Raw genomic sequence first — 15979 nt, forward strand, 5'->3', positions numbered from 1 at the left:
TTAAAAAAATATTTTATATAGATTCTATATTTTGTTTTCTGTTATCGTTTACCATTACCGCTCGTCTGTGTCTGTTGGCCTAAGGAACATTTAACAACTCAGAATTGAATAAATTGTGTATAATGTAATGTTGAAATTCCAGAGAGGAGTGGAGGATTTGCAGGGAGAGCATATGGGGAATAGGTGCCACCTTCCATTTTGATTCAATCTACTGTATTGTTGAAATAAATATTAAATAAAGCTTGTTTTTTTTTTTAGTATTTAAACCTCAATGACCTGTGGTAACAATATATGTTAGATCTAACAGATAAAGATGTATGAAATTAAAAGGACACAAGGTTGAATTCTTCTGGTTGAATTTGTAAGTTGGTCTGAGTACAAATCCACATAAGCTTCAGTCAGGTTTTAGAGCACAGTGATCTTATTGTTGCATTCCAATTCATTTCTCTATGACTTGCACTTGAACTTACTGTTAAGTCCAGACTTTGTTTACTTTTAGCAAAAGATACCTTTTAAAATGTTTGCTTCCATTAAACTGTCTCAGATGCCCCCATTCATGGTCTATTTCTATACCTCAACTATTTTTTATATTTTTAAAAGTTTATCATTTCTAATAGAGTTAATAATTAATGCAAAAATGCAGTATTTATTTTTATGTGAAACCAAATTTTTGTTTATAGTGAAGGAAAAAATTACGTTGAACTTACCCAACGTTTCATGCGTTTACGTCACACTTTTTCAAGGTATTGATGTCAGCTTGATTTGCCGACACTGATCATGGCATAGTCACGTGATGTTGTTGTCACATGCGCCCTCTATAAGTTGTTACTTGAAAGCCTCTGGGTGAGTCCCAGAGGGGTCCGCCATCGGCCATCTCACTTCTAAGTCATATATATACCGGGGCGGACCCCTCTGGGAATCACCCAGCTCAAGCTGACATCAATACCTTGAAAAGTGCGGTGTAAACGCATGAAACGTTGGGTAAGTTCAACGAAAATTTGGTTTCAAATAATATTGTTGGAAGGAGATAAATTTTTTCAATTTTATTTTTATGGTAGATTATGTTTATCCTTGCCATTTGATTGGTTTAATTTTGTATCATGTGCCATGCATTATTGCCTCCCATTTCAATACTTGAAGATACAGTACGTACTATTGCACCATCATCAGCTTTGTAATAATGCAGTACTGTTTTATAAATAAAAACTTCAGATGGCACTCATGTTTTAAATTTTCTGCTCCCACAGCCTAAATCCGAGTACCAACATTTTTGCATGGCTAGTCCTTTGATTTTGACATTGATTCATCAAAAAAAATGAAAGCATTGGATTAATTAAATATAGTTTACTCTAGAGTAAATAATGTTATAAACAAAAAGAGTTAATGTTTTTTAACATAGTTGTTTAAGGGGGAGAATTCAATCAATGACAGCCTGACAGTCCTATTTAACACCTTGTAGTCGTAGAATAGGTCAGTTTAACAGGACAGTTTCAACTTATGGAAATGTTCATTCCTCATTCAACTCATAAAAAATTATTATTCTATATTAATTTATAATATTGTTCAAATTTTGGTAATTGTATTTTGTATGTCAACACCACATTTGCTAACCTTGATCCTAAATGTAGTTTTAACTGCAGGTGGTGTAAACATATCACTATAGTGTGTGTCAAGGTACCTTCCCTGGCACATGCAAGAAGTGTGACCATTACTTAACATTGGACATTGTTTACCACACATTAATTAATAGGTCAAGATTCAAGGTAGAGAAAGTTGCATGTTGAGATACATAAACCAGGGAGTTGTTACAACTCCCTGCATAAACAGTTGTAGTAGAGTACTGAGGGGCATAACTTACTAACAACAATAAATCTAAACATTTTTGTTTATGTTTCCATAATATATTTAAGTAGGCATATTGTTCAGATTTTTATTCTTACACTATATACATTATAGTTAGTTTAAAACAATTTCTAGTACTAAATATACGAATGGCCCTACAAACAAGGAGTGAGAAGTTGTAGGGGCATATGCCACCAATAGTTTTACAAACGATGTATTTTTATACCCGATGCATTTGATTCGCATATTGTGGTGAAGTTTATATCACGTGAGGGAAATTTTCCTTGATGCATTTCTTTACCCCATGCATTTGATTCATGAATCATATTGTGAAGAAATTCATATCATCGATCGAATTGTTTCATAAATCGTGTTCCATAGATATATAATTATTTATCAACATTATTTATTAACCAATCTTTGCAACAGAGGGAGCTACAGTAGTTAATTCTGTATTCACAACAGTTGAAGTAAAAACCAATACATTTAGAATACTCAGATATTAATAATATTTTACAATTTCACTTTATATCAATCATATTAAACATTATTATATTGTTTAGAAACAATATGTTTATTAATTAAACATTGTAATATATTTTTATATAGGGAATGGAGCTGTGCAGTACCACTCACTTCTATCTAAAATCTAGTTCTTTCAATAGTAAAACATTTCTGTTTTTATCACCAGACACACTAATCCTATTATTTATAATGGTTTTTTGCCTTCATTCAATTCAACACAGTGCTTATGCAAAAATTGTTTAAAAAAAGGCATTAAGGTCAAGTTTAAGATTATTTTAGAACAGTGAGTTGTTGAAATGTGATTAGGATTAAGATGCAGATCAGGACGATGGAAATGGAAACGAGTTATAAAAAGTTCATTGATCTATTTGATTACATTGTTTCTTTCTTAACAGATTAATCAGAGATGTTTGTTGATTTCGTGCAAGCCTTTGAATTATCGTCGCACGTCAAACTTCCATGTTTAATAGGCCTACTGTCTAACATAATTCTAATAAAAACAGAATTCTCTATAAACAGAAAATTAAGAAATTAAGCATGTAAAAATGAATAATAAATATTTTTTTTAAAAACATTTTTAGCAGACGAAAGACATAACAACAACAGTTTTGAGATATTAGATTGTTAATTACATCAAAGCTGAATTATTCATCAACAAGTTTCTGGTTGTTTTGCACTGCAGGCAGTTGGGTGTATCTGCTTTTTCCTGTATTTTATTATTTCAGTTGCCACTAACTTTAAAAACCTGTGGCAAGGGAGAAAAATAAGAATTTACCATAAATATACAAATAAGTGAAATTAATATAAGGTTACATTTTTTTATTATTTATTTTTAAAATTAAATTGTTATTTAATAATATTAAATTATTAGGAGTTTGGAAGGCAATCGCTGCGAAAAAATATAGAAATTAGACATTTTTCAAACAGACAACATTCTTTCATGCAAATAGAATACTTTTCTCCATTTTGTTGCTTGTCTGACTAATTGTAATGGCAATTGCTTTGCCTTCCATAGGTTTGTTTATAGCTCAGTACAGTTGTTTTACAAATGGTTTCAATTTTACTATTCATGGGAGGTGTGGACATATCTTGAAATATTGAAATACAAAAATATGCATTAAGAAAACTTACTCCTTTGATCATTTACCATTTCCTAATGAAGTAGAAACTGTACACACTAATAAATCGTGTCATGCGTAACATTGGTCGTGTAAATGAGCAAGCATACCTGACTGTTTCATTGCCGAGTTAGCACGATAAAGGCATGCTTCACGGTTATTAGGACAAGACAAATGTGCACGTAGACTCATTGTTTTGCTGCCTTGTTTATGATTTCCGTTCTTGATTCGTGCACGTGTTAAGAGAGCACTGCTACAGTTTTCAGAGCACTTTCAGTTGTTTTTGTCTCATGAGAAATGTATATTGTTATATAATAGGTGATTATAGTTGAGTAGATTCCATCATAATTTAAGCTTGTTATTCTTTTGCTATTGTTTTTTTTTTAAATCCTGTTCAATGCGGTTAGAAGTAATAAAAAGCGTTCGTATACAATTCCAAACCTGGCGACAAAAATGTATGTTTGTTTGTTGCTTTCATTGTTTATAATATTTTTTTTGCCATCAAGGCATATTGTTTTGTTAGAATGGTAAAAGAAATCTGTATTATATTACACATTCTTATTGACTTTCCTTCTAACATGGATTTTCTAGCTAGCACTAAGATTCATTTTGTTAATAAGTGCATCTGATATAAAAATAAATATACCTGCCCAACTATTTAAAATTCTCAATAAAAAAATTTAATTAAAAATTAATTTACCTGTCACAAGGTATGATAATAGTGTCTACATTAGATTGACAAAAAAAAGTGTGATGTTCCCAAATATGGTAATGGTGTGACATCATCGTGTCCATATGCCATGACACATCACTTTTTTTTGTGCTTTATTAGTTACCATCAATTTGTTATGAGTAGAGCACTTTTCTTATTCAGTAGTATAGTTGATCCAATAGTCTGCTTCTGCACTCATCATCATTTCAAAGTTGTCTTTTTGAAAAAATTAATATCAGTAAGGTACCTTGTAATTGTTTGATATTAGGGAAAATAGAAATTGTTTATGTATGTATCTGTCATTAAACCCAAATTTAAACTACTCTGTTGTTTTAAATTGAGGAGGTAAACAGTTCTACCAATGGTCAAGGTGTCAATTTCACCTCAGATGAACAAAATAATGTTATTTACTTAACATTGTATTCATTACTTAACATTGTATGTTATTTACCATCAATTAGTCATGGTCATTTGTAAGTGACCCAAGGTGGTGAAAGTGAGGTGATGATTGGTAGTAGACAAGTCCACAGTTAGAAGTGTGAGTTCTTTAATAATTGATAGAATACTGTACAGTGTCTTTCCCTATTTTAAAGCAAATTTCAAACTTTTCTAGTCAAGGGCATCAGCAATATTTAGTTGGTCAAGGCTGCGGACAGTTAACAGTCTGGAATTGATGAAGATGGAAGTGATTGAGAAGTTTAAATGGAGACTGAAATTATAAAAAAAAATATGAATGAATTTTATTTTGGACCATTATATTTTATCGTTATTATGTTCACTGAATTCTCAATGCTACGTGTCACAATTTTTCAGGCACTGTAATTTATGAATCGTTTTCTGTAATACTTTACCATTTTGTGTATTCATTGATTTTTGGTAGCTGCTTCTGAAAGGTAAATTAATATTATTATATTAATTATGACCAAAAATAAAGACCTTTCTCATTCGATTATATGGTGCGGCCGCTTAAGTTAAAAGTACCAATTGCACTGGTGAATATGAACAGGTTTTTGAATGACTATCTGTTATGAGATGTTAATTTTGAACTTTATGATTTAAATTATTATTATTATTTTAATATTGAATTCGTTAGGTTGACCCAAAGTTTAAGGAGTGATAAAGAAAGAAGTAGCTGAAGATCTGTCGTCGAGGAGGGCACCTAAAAACCTAATAAGTGAAATCAATTATAAGATGTGCCATATAATAATGTCATCAGTTTTACATTTAATTAATTTCGAAATATTATTAACTGCAAAGTCAAGGCTACTTCATCAAATGCATATGGTTTTAGTGATAGATTGATTGTCATAAGGTTCAATGGTCATACATAACACATGTACATTACATTTACAAAGGACTGAAACTTTTTAGAGTGCTATAGGCCTAAATGAATTAACTCTCCTTTCTTAGTAGTCTAGTTTTGGTTTTTAAAAATGATGGTGCTTCATAAAAACAACTAGAGACTTATAGAGTCTATTGAAAAGAGACAAATTTCACTTGTAAAACACCGAATCAATTAACATCTTCTAATATCATTTAACCATGAGTGCAACTTTTAGCTGCCGCAATCTAAAATAATTAATGGAGGTAAAAAACTTTCAGTACTTTCAATAAATTTGTTCGTCATTTTTTGTCAAAATTAGTCATGTCAAGTATTGAAATATTTTTCATGTTTTTTTACGAATTTTTAATCACTAAAATCAAACGAACACAATGTTGATTTGATGGGAATCTAATAATACCTATATTATCATGAAGCAAATAATTTTATAATAACTATCTTCTGAAAATAGAAACAAAACACCTTAATATTTTTTTTTGATGAGAGGCTGTAATGACCAATTATAGATAAGATAATCATGACGTAAAAAGAACAATGTTGTCAAGATCTTTTGTTTTGTTAAGAGGTTGGAGCACATCAGTGTTTCATTTCTCAGCTTGGTGTGACAGTTGCCATGTTCTTATGCCTCCTTCCAATTAATCAATCAATTTAGTAGCAGAAATATTTAGAGTAGAACAATTTTGTTTCATCATTCATTCACCATAAATCATACTACATTATCAAATTGTATTTCTGAAATTTTCATGGAAAAATTAGAATTTAATTGAAACCATCAAGTTCACCTTCAACAAACTAGTTGGCACAATATAGCAGTTACTTGGATCTAAATCCTTTACTTAGAATTTGTGAAACTCATCTTTGATAGCCACAAAAATTTGTTTTAAAGCTACTCATAATTATATTAACTTTTTGTGTGTGTATATTGGTGCAGTGCCAACATTCCTGGACCCATTAAGCATATATAATACTTATAACTTTTTGGTTTGGTCACTATACAATACAAATCAAGTTATCCGGACACCACATTATAAAAGGATAATAAACCTGGTAGCGTATCTTACTTGAGTCTTATGATTTTGGATCAATACAGTTATTTATATAAAATAAATAAGACTGTTTACTTTGTTTATTCAGTCCACACTTTATAGGTCTTTGACCCATTTAAGGTGTAAAATAAATAAAAGTTTCTAAGTATAGATTAGAACATGTTTTATATTAGAATGGTTGCCTTGAAGAAATAATATAGTACTTTATTGTAAGAAGAATTAATAAAATGCTTAAAAACTTTCAATTTCTAATTGAATTTCATTCTAAAGAAAACAATATATACTAGGCTTCAGATTTTTATAATGTTCAACAATTGTATGTTGTTGTGCTAATAACTGTTAAATGTACAAATGATTCCAAATGTTGATGGTTCATATCATATAGTCTATTTAAAATCCACATATTTTTTCCATCATTTGAAACAACACAACCTTTTTAGGAATTATCTTTCATTTTGCTTTTATTTTTTTACAAATATTTCATATATAAAGATAGGTAAGTTATTAAATATTCATATCTTTATATATTGTCTTTATAATTAGTTATGATTTGCTCTAATGAATTAAAACATTTAATAAATAATCATGCCTCAATCAGATGATGAAATTTTCTTAACTGTATTATAAAAATATCTTGATTCAATTATTGTCAAATATTTTACAGATCAAAAATATAATTAAGTTAATAAATATTCATATTAAGTTTAGTAAATATGATTTGCTTGAATGAGTTTAATAAAATGATCACGCTTCAATAAAATTGGCAGCGCACTGAAATTCAGTTTTAGAATATCTTTTGTTGTGTAATTTGTGCAAAGTCAGTCAAGAATAAAAGTTTTGTTATTTATTTACACCCCTTTAACTTGAATAGTCCTCTATAGTACATTTTAATCTTTTAATAACTTTATTAGAGAGATTGAGATTTGCACTAAATTGCACAACAAAGTACAGCAGTAAGAATTAAGTGTACTTGTCCACTGACAGGATAGATTATTGAGAAGAGTAGGTCACAAACACACTTCAAACCCTGTTATCTAAAGCAGCAGTGAACTACAGGGCCCCCTGCTATGTATTCATTAGTAGCAATTGAAGGAACGCTTGCTTAGAGGATGAGTGTCGTGATGTCTCCAGGTTCAAATGATGTACCACATGCAAGCCTTTAATTATCAAGCATTTGACGCGGGAATTATCGTTGATGTTGCCTCAAAACTTATGGGTTCAGTTGTGGATGGTAGATTGCGACGTTCCCTGAGTGGAACGAGGCGGAGTAGAGCTAGGCCTAAACTGCAAGAGAGAAGTTCTAGTCTTCCTTACCCTTTAACTAGGAATACAATGTCAATGAGGATTAAATATATGCGTTCTAATTCTGAGTCAAACAGCATCTTGGAAGAGGCTGAAGATGAGGATGATACTGGCGGTTTTAGTCAGAGACATTTGTTGACCCCGAAAGCGGTAAGTTTATCATACACATTTAGACCTCCCCTACTGAGCATGGTATTATTATCTTGCCTACTAAAAATGCTATCCAGGGACCTGTTTTGTTTAGCCAGATTTGAAGCGCTTGAAAGTTCTACATCACAAAGTTAACGTCATAAAGTTATTATGATTATTGTATGTTAAATAATGGCAATTGAATCTCCATTTCACTTTTGATTTGTATTCAGTAGATTACAGAATACAGTTCATTTTTGGGTAAATTTAAGCCTACACAGTCAAATGCCTATAAATTGTGTAGAAGAAGGGTCACTATTGGGTATTAAAAGTAAACTTGTTAACAGTTCTCCAACAAACTAGCTTCAGCAGAATTATATATATACCGTATATTATTACATTATAAAAATATGCAGCAGAAACAGGGCCATATAGTGCATAATGCATTGCGGTATTCAATTTTTAATTGAAGATATCAAGCAATTCTAACAATTCATAAGTAAAACATGTAGATATTTTCAAACGTAAATAGACATTTCCATGGATATACAATATTAATTTAAATTTTACTGTTGGTTAAACGAATTGTGGTGATTTGTAAAGTTGCTGAAATGTTATTATTAATAATTGTAATTTTCAAAATTACGATTTAATACAATAAGCTTAGTCTTTTTCTCCAATATTATTACCATAATATGGTGATAATGCTTAAGTATAGTCTCACCCCCTAATTTACTGTAGGCTAAATTTAAACATACAACTTTGGTAAATCTATTGCTCCAAATTGTGTAATAAGACCCCTATTACTTGGTCATATAGTAATTCATTTTTATTCAAATGTACAATAGTTATATAAAATAAATGATGTTTTAACATTATTGAGTTTTACTGTACATTTTGGTATTTTTACATTTGTTATAGGCCTATGTGTCAAATTGGTCAAAAGTAGAACATAACTGGGTTGAAAGCTATTTTTCAAAAACAGTTGCAATTCTGCAAGAACCAAAATTGAATAATATTTAATTTGAAAATTAACTGCCAAATGGGAAATATTGGAAAAAGACTTTCAAATAGAAATGGTACAACATAAACAAGTATTTTTGTACAATAGTTCAGTTTAAGTTTACTGTAAACTACTAACTAATTGTTTGCAATGCTTGTGAATGACATTTCACACTCATCAACCATTAATTAGTTTAAAACTATTTGTCAAGGGTAGTTACCATTCTATGATTGACCATGGAGAAATTGACTATTATACAGTATTGAATCTTTTGATTCAATATATTATTCAAGAATAGTAGTAGAAGCTGTGATTGATTATTGTTACTTATAAAAATCATTGAACCATGTCAGAACTTAAGATCAATTTGTATTTGTGTACTCAGGTGTAAAGAACACCTGGTGGGCTAAGTACCTGTCTAACAAATTCATGACAAGAAACTTTGTAGAAAAATTGACTAATGGCGTTTGTAGAATAGCAAAGGTGTTTTTTATCAAATTAAATGTATTATGTAGACTTTGCTATCTATTGAATCCGTTTTCCTATTTATATATGTTTTTGTAAGGTTTTTGTGGAACTTTCCCATCACCCTGCTGTGCTATGATCTACATCAAAAAACAGAATACTACAATAAAAAGATTTCACTTTAAATGGTTCTGTTTATCCTACTACCATGATTAGACAATTTACTAAAGAATTGACTATAATCAGTGTCATTGGTCATATTATTTTTTACAAAAGAAAAGAATAATGGTTATATTATAAAGTCAACTTTCCAAACCGCTCAACTTTTTGGTTTTCCAGAAAGTTTAACTTTCAGAATGCATTTTTTAGGGAAAAAAAAGAAATGTTGGACCATTTAGGAAATGTAGGAAAGTGACTAAACTGACTGTATATATCAAAATTATTTGATTTATGAAATAAATTGTGTAACGTTTGGCAGGAAGGAGACACCTCTCACAAACCCACCTCCTCTCAGCGTTACACACCTTGATTAGCACTTTCGTGAAACGCCCTTCCCTTGTTAAATCCTAGATCACCACTAAGCTTGGTTCCCACTAGATGCAATGCAAGGACGTAAGCGCAACATAAGTGATTTGACCAATCACATGCGATGGATTATTCTAACTATCGTAATTGTCATTGGTCAACTCACTTGTGTTGCATCTAAGTTCTCTAGTGGGAACCAATCAAAGGCAGACAGAAATGCATGGAATGATGAAAAAGCATCATTTTAGTAGGCTCACAGAAAGACTTGGCAGCAAAATAAGAAAGTATTATGTTTTGCTGCTATAGGAATTCATCAATGATGACGACAGTCCTACTGAATACTATGTAAAGATCACAGTGTGCCTATAAAGCAACTTGAACTAGGTGTTAGGGTAGAATATTTTATTACACCCAAAGGTCTCGTTAATTTTTTCACGTCATTAATAATTTCTCTTGGTATATCCAACTGAAAAAGGTGTTTGAATATCAGTTTTGACCCGTTGACAACTGTGCTATCTGTCACAGAATTTCTGCTTTCCAATTAAGTTTTTTGTTTAATTTACATTACTGTACATCATCCCAGAAGTGTTGATACGGTTGACCTATTTTCAATAAATGTGTTGACAAATTTATAGAAATTAAAGTGAGAATGTCAAACTTGGCAACATTTGATATCAGTTCTGAGTAACTTAATTTGTGTTCTTATTAAATAGGGTGTATATATCCTAGTGGGAACATTACTATAACATTGTAGGTACAGGCAATTAGTAGATGACGTAGGTAGGACTTTTTTTTTCATTTTCAGGCGTCATTCTCTTTAATACAAGGATTCTTTCGTGTATACAGTAATATTGACAATTTTTAAAGGCATTATAATGATTTTGGAAAAAAATCAATTCCTAAGTACACTAGTTTGGTGAAGGAAAAATTGTTAGAACAGTACGCTGACATAACCATGAATATAAAATGCGATGAGAACACAAAATATTTGGTTTAAAGTTGTGATTTTTCCTTAAAATAATGAAAACAAAGACTTTTTTCTGGTTTGACAGCTAAAACAATCAAATGATTAATTAAATGAACCAAAAGATATGTAAAGAGAAAACCTAAGCTCCATGAATGTTCTATTCCAACACCAAGGGTAATCCTACTTTGAAAATTATAGTCCTTTTCCATAACCTATTGAAATGAAAGTCGGGGTGTATTATAACAATAGATATTATCCTAGGTGTTCTTAACTTCTTTTGAAATCCATAGAATTGAGTCACTTGCCAAAGGGTATACTTGTTTTTTGAGTTTCAAATTTCTATCGGAATTTCACTGGATTTGAATCCATTGTTAGGATAGAGAAAGCTGATTAGGATGGCCCAGTGGTTATGTATAAACAATAATAAAATGTTAACAGAGGTTTGGATTATGACATAATATTTCACCATTTTGACCCTTTAAACAGAAAGGTTACATTCCAAATAATTGTTCTATGTATGTGACATTTAGCTCAGTAAATTTTTCTTGATAGGCCTCCATCAAATCATGTGTAATAACGTAACATCATTTTACTTTACTCTATAGTCTGTACTCATATTATCCCATTCTAGGTCAACATCATCTTTCAACATTAAGCTGTTGATCAGTACATGAATTTACATTGCTTATGTAAATCAAACAACTTAATAGACACATAACCCTACATGAAAATTGTAGCTAGTCACTATTCTATTGACGAAATAATAAAATATTGAAAGGGTATCGCAAAAGTGTTTGGTTCGTACAAATAACTTTGTCTAGCGGAAAATGTAAGTTAGGTAATAAAATTACAATAAAGCATAATTTCTGTGCAATGACTGAATCTGTGTGAATTTTATTCAATGCTCAAATATCAAAGTCGGAAAATGTGACTTTGACTCACAAGTCAGGCGTTGTAATTATTGAACAATCTCAAACACCTAGAGGGGATTTTTCCAGAGTCAACAATATAAACTCCCCCTATTTTCTCTTTTCTTTGATCCCATTCAACCCCTTGGCTATGCCTTTTGACTATTCTCAGTAAAAGAGTTCAGCAAGCATTCAAAAAGTTGACTTGTGTCATAAGCTTTTTTTTTTTTTAAATTAAAACAATACAATACAGACATACAGATGAGGTTAGGTCGTAGTATATCACAGGGTGTGGATGCTACATTGACAAAGTAATTGATAGGGTGGTTAGGAAGGTAGAAAGGATGGTGGGCATGTGCCAAATGGCGGTGGAATCAGTCTACTTGCAGCAGTTGTTTGATTGCATTTTGGAGGATGAAAGCTACCCAATGCATCGTGCAGTGCAAGACAGGCACATAGTTCGGACGTTTGAGAGCACCACCATCTTTTAAGATTTTTGGTGTCTTTTTTATCTTTGTATATTTTTACATTTTGTGTTGCATTTTAACATCATTTTTATTATAATTTGTATTTTGTGAATGCTCCTCTTGTTTGTAGGATGAATAAATTTTGTTAAATCTTGAGTATCGATTTTGAAGACTGCTTTCTGTCTAGGGCCCTGTTTCTGCTGCCAAGAAAATACCGTATTTAATACGGTATTTTTTGAATACCGTATTTTTTTGGCAGCAGAAACTGCGCTCATAAAAAAAATACTGTATTTTGTATACCATATTTTCCCCACAAAATTTGTGGATAAAATACGGTATTTACAAATTTATACCGTATTTTTTGTACCCATTTCTGCTGCCAATAAAAAATACCGTATTTTTTTTTACCTGCCACATGAGGTCAACATCGTGTTTTTATTTTCTGTCGCTGTCAGCTGTTTTACACATGTGTATAGATATATTCGGCGAAAATTTGGAGCGAAGACGTCACAGTATTTACTATATAAATCTGTGTGGGGAGGGAGGGCAAGCTAAAATGTCCGGCCAACTAAAAGGTAATAAAAGGGACAACCACATAAATGCATATAACATATAAAGACATTTCTAAAAATAAAGCAGGAGTACGGAATAGACTTGTCTCCAAAGCAAGTAAACTCAAAGCTGAAGAGCCTGCGAAAGCAGTAACATTGCAAAAGACAATAACTCGGGGAGGAAACGAATTACTTGTCCTCATTACGATGTTTTCTGTGCTCTCACAACATCTGTATCACTAGGGATAGGCTGTTGAAAGTGAGGCGTAAAACTTCCTTTATTGCGACCTATTAGGATTGTACTACCGTACAAGGATCAAACTTGTTCTAACACGGTTACTAAACAACTTAAACAACTTAGTGCGAAGATTGAAAATGATATTTTACCAGTATTTACTAGTCGTAAGATAGGTGACACCTTAAAACCTAAAGAAATGAAACCCAGAATCATTAATTCACAATGCGTTGTGTACAAATTTCAATGTGGTTTGTGTGATACAAACTATGTCGGTTACACTTGCCGACACCTTTACAAAACGCATTAATGAACATAACAAAAGTATTATAGGCGATCACCTAAAACAACATGGCATAACTGGTGATATCTCAGAATACTTTAGAGTCTTATCTAAATGTAACAATAAGTTTGATTGCCTAATTAAGGAGATGTTGTGGATCAAAGAGATAAAACCTACACTCAATAAACAATCGGATTCCATCAAAGCTAAATTGTTTATCTAACTCAGTAGGAGGAGCTAATTACTTAATTAGCCCTCAATTAGCATTTCCTGTCACCAACTTTGGTGCTTAGTGCACATAATTATTATTGTTTTGTATTCACTTGATCTTGAAAATGGTTCTATGATGGTACCGAAACGTCGATCTCTCTTTTTGTCATTAAATTTTATATTGAAATTATATAGTAAACGTCTTTTAATTCGTTCTTTTAATTATCGACCAAATAAATGACAATTTGGGTAAAAATGATGAAATTTAACACGACCACCCAAGAAGTATTGTTAGCAGAAACGGGGTACTAAAAACTACGGTATAAATATACCGTATTTTATACCGTATTTTTATACCGTATTTTGAGCAGTTGCAGCAGAAACAGGCCCTAATTTCTTAGTTTCTTATCATCCGTCCGCGTCTAAAATTTCAGCATTATACAACAATATAAACCATTAAAAATGTTAAACTTGAATTCATCATACTACTATTCAACAGTGCAAAATGTACATTAATATTAAGATTAGCGGTCATTGACCTCTCCTGTAAAATCATAGAAGCCTTGTTAGTTAGAACCATCCTTGTCTAACATGCTATGACAGATTTATAACATTATGTCTATAACCCATAAATACTCATTTCATTTGGTGTATATTTCTGTCAAAGATAAGTTTACTTAAAATATATTATTAATATTTTATTGTAGCAAAGTATATATAGTGTTCAATACTTTCTTTACTTGTTATTACATTTTTTTTTATAGACTTTTTTCCAAAAAGTTTGAATTGTATTTTTAGAATGTTATTTATAATACTTGTACATAATTGAGTTTAAGTTTCCTTGTACTGTAAATAGGCCTATTGTTAAATCATTTTTTTCTCTCTAACTTTTATTTTACTTACTCTGGACGCACCTTCATTCAAGAAGTGTGCCACTGTTTCAAAAGTGTAGCTTCCAAATAAATTATTATTATTACTGCCCTCTGTTTCAGTTTATTTTAGCAGGCTGTACTGAAGAGGTGATGTGGCTCAACATTGCATTGTATCATCTACAGTAGAATATTAAACCCATGAGAATACTGTGCAAATAATGTACTGTACATTCATGTCAGGTCAATGACCCTATTTTAGAAATTGGAATTTTAAAAAAGTTAAAGAAGAAGTCAAAGAAAAAAATGAAATACAGTTTATACAATAATATGAAGTGAAGTTTTAAAATGTATGTTTTGTAAGTAACCATGCATTTTTAATAGGATGATAATTAAAGTCGGAGCAGCATATTTTTCAGACATATTTCTTGTTTAATCATTGCTACTATTATAGTAAATCTATAAATACTATAATGAAATACCATAGCATTTACATTTATGTTTTTACGTGTTGTTGAGATTGCTTAAAGATGTGTTGTCCCCTAAAACACGAAAAAAATAAAGATGAATAAAATCAATTTTTTAATAGGCCATTTTGAAGTTATTTACTTTAAACAAACTATAATAACGATGATTCACTTTTAAAAGACAAAATGGTTAGATTTAACTAGAAACCTGTTGTCTGACTATCCTTTTGGTACGGTAGACTATTTTTTTCTTTAAATTAATTTTTTTTTCAGATAAATAATTTTGTCTTCAATCCAATTTTTAGTCAAAGTGAACAACTATTAATATGTAACATTAAATTGATATATTCAACAAAAAAACAATTTTTTTTTCATATAATCTTTAAGGAAGAAAAAAGTGAAAAAACAACACCATGCTACTGTAGTTAGGTATAGGACTTTTTTTCAATATGATTGGAGTTAAGAGACGATGGGGCGAAAGTATGGGGTGAATTACCATCTAAATGAAATAATGATCAATATTATTTACCATTGATCTATCATTCAAAATAATTCTATGGCATTAAAGAAGAAAGGTATGTACGTCATTTGTAGATTATTAACTTAAAAGAGAGGGACTTGGCTAATCCTCTAACTTAACACTTGTGTCCTTGGTAAAGCCTCCTTCTGATTAGACATTAAGCTCATGGTCCAGAGTATATAATAGTTTTCTGTGTGAACTGGATTAAGCCAGGTATTGATCTTATTGAGGTATTTAAGTTTAATATAATGAGTAAAAGGAAAAAATATGTATTAAAGTAATGCATCAAACTATGATTCATGAACTTTATTCAGTTCTTCTTTAATATCCTCCTCATAGTGCAATGTCAGATTTCAGAAACTGGAAGAAATATGTTATTATCACATTGTCTGTAATGTGCATAATTAATATATGCATTCAAACGTCACTGAAACAAACTGAAATTCCACAAACAAACTGAAATTCCACAAACAAAATGAACGACTTACCGATT

The 15979-nt window shown here is 30.9% G+C and overlaps 3 protein-coding genes across 5 annotated transcripts in view; 2 read left to right on the forward strand and 1 right to left on the reverse strand.

Moving 5' to 3' along the window:
* The window catches only part of LOC144849172 (uncharacterized), a 137840-nt gene that overhangs the window by 69540 nt on the left and 52321 nt on the right, over window positions 1-15979 (forward strand). The window contains exon 1 of one of the 2 annotated variants that reach the window (XM_078706199.1): window positions 7711-8037. The exons of the other annotated variant lie outside the window; for it this stretch is intronic. Coding sequence (XP_078562325.1) covers window positions 7723-8037 — 315 coding nt within the window. The 5' untranslated portion in view covers window positions 7711-7722. Of the gene's footprint in view, window positions 1-7710; window positions 8038-15979 lie in introns of those variants that run through there. 2 annotated transcript variants of the gene reach the window in all.
* The window catches only part of LOC144849222 (soma ferritin-like), a 144065-nt gene that overhangs the window by 53424 nt on the left and 74662 nt on the right, over window positions 1-15979 (forward strand). The gene's annotated exons all lie outside the window — the stretch shown is intronic.
* The window catches only part of LOC144849185 (cleavage and polyadenylation specificity factor subunit 6-like), a 158421-nt gene that overhangs the window by 50040 nt on the left and 92402 nt on the right, over window positions 1-15979 (reverse strand). The gene's annotated exons all lie outside the window — the stretch shown is intronic.

This window comes from Antedon bifida, chromosome 7, assembly GCF_963402885.1.
Source record: "Antedon bifida chromosome 7, ecAntBifi1.1, whole genome shotgun sequence".
Taxonomy (NCBI): domain Eukaryota; kingdom Metazoa; phylum Echinodermata; class Crinoidea; order Comatulida; family Antedonidae; genus Antedon; species Antedon bifida.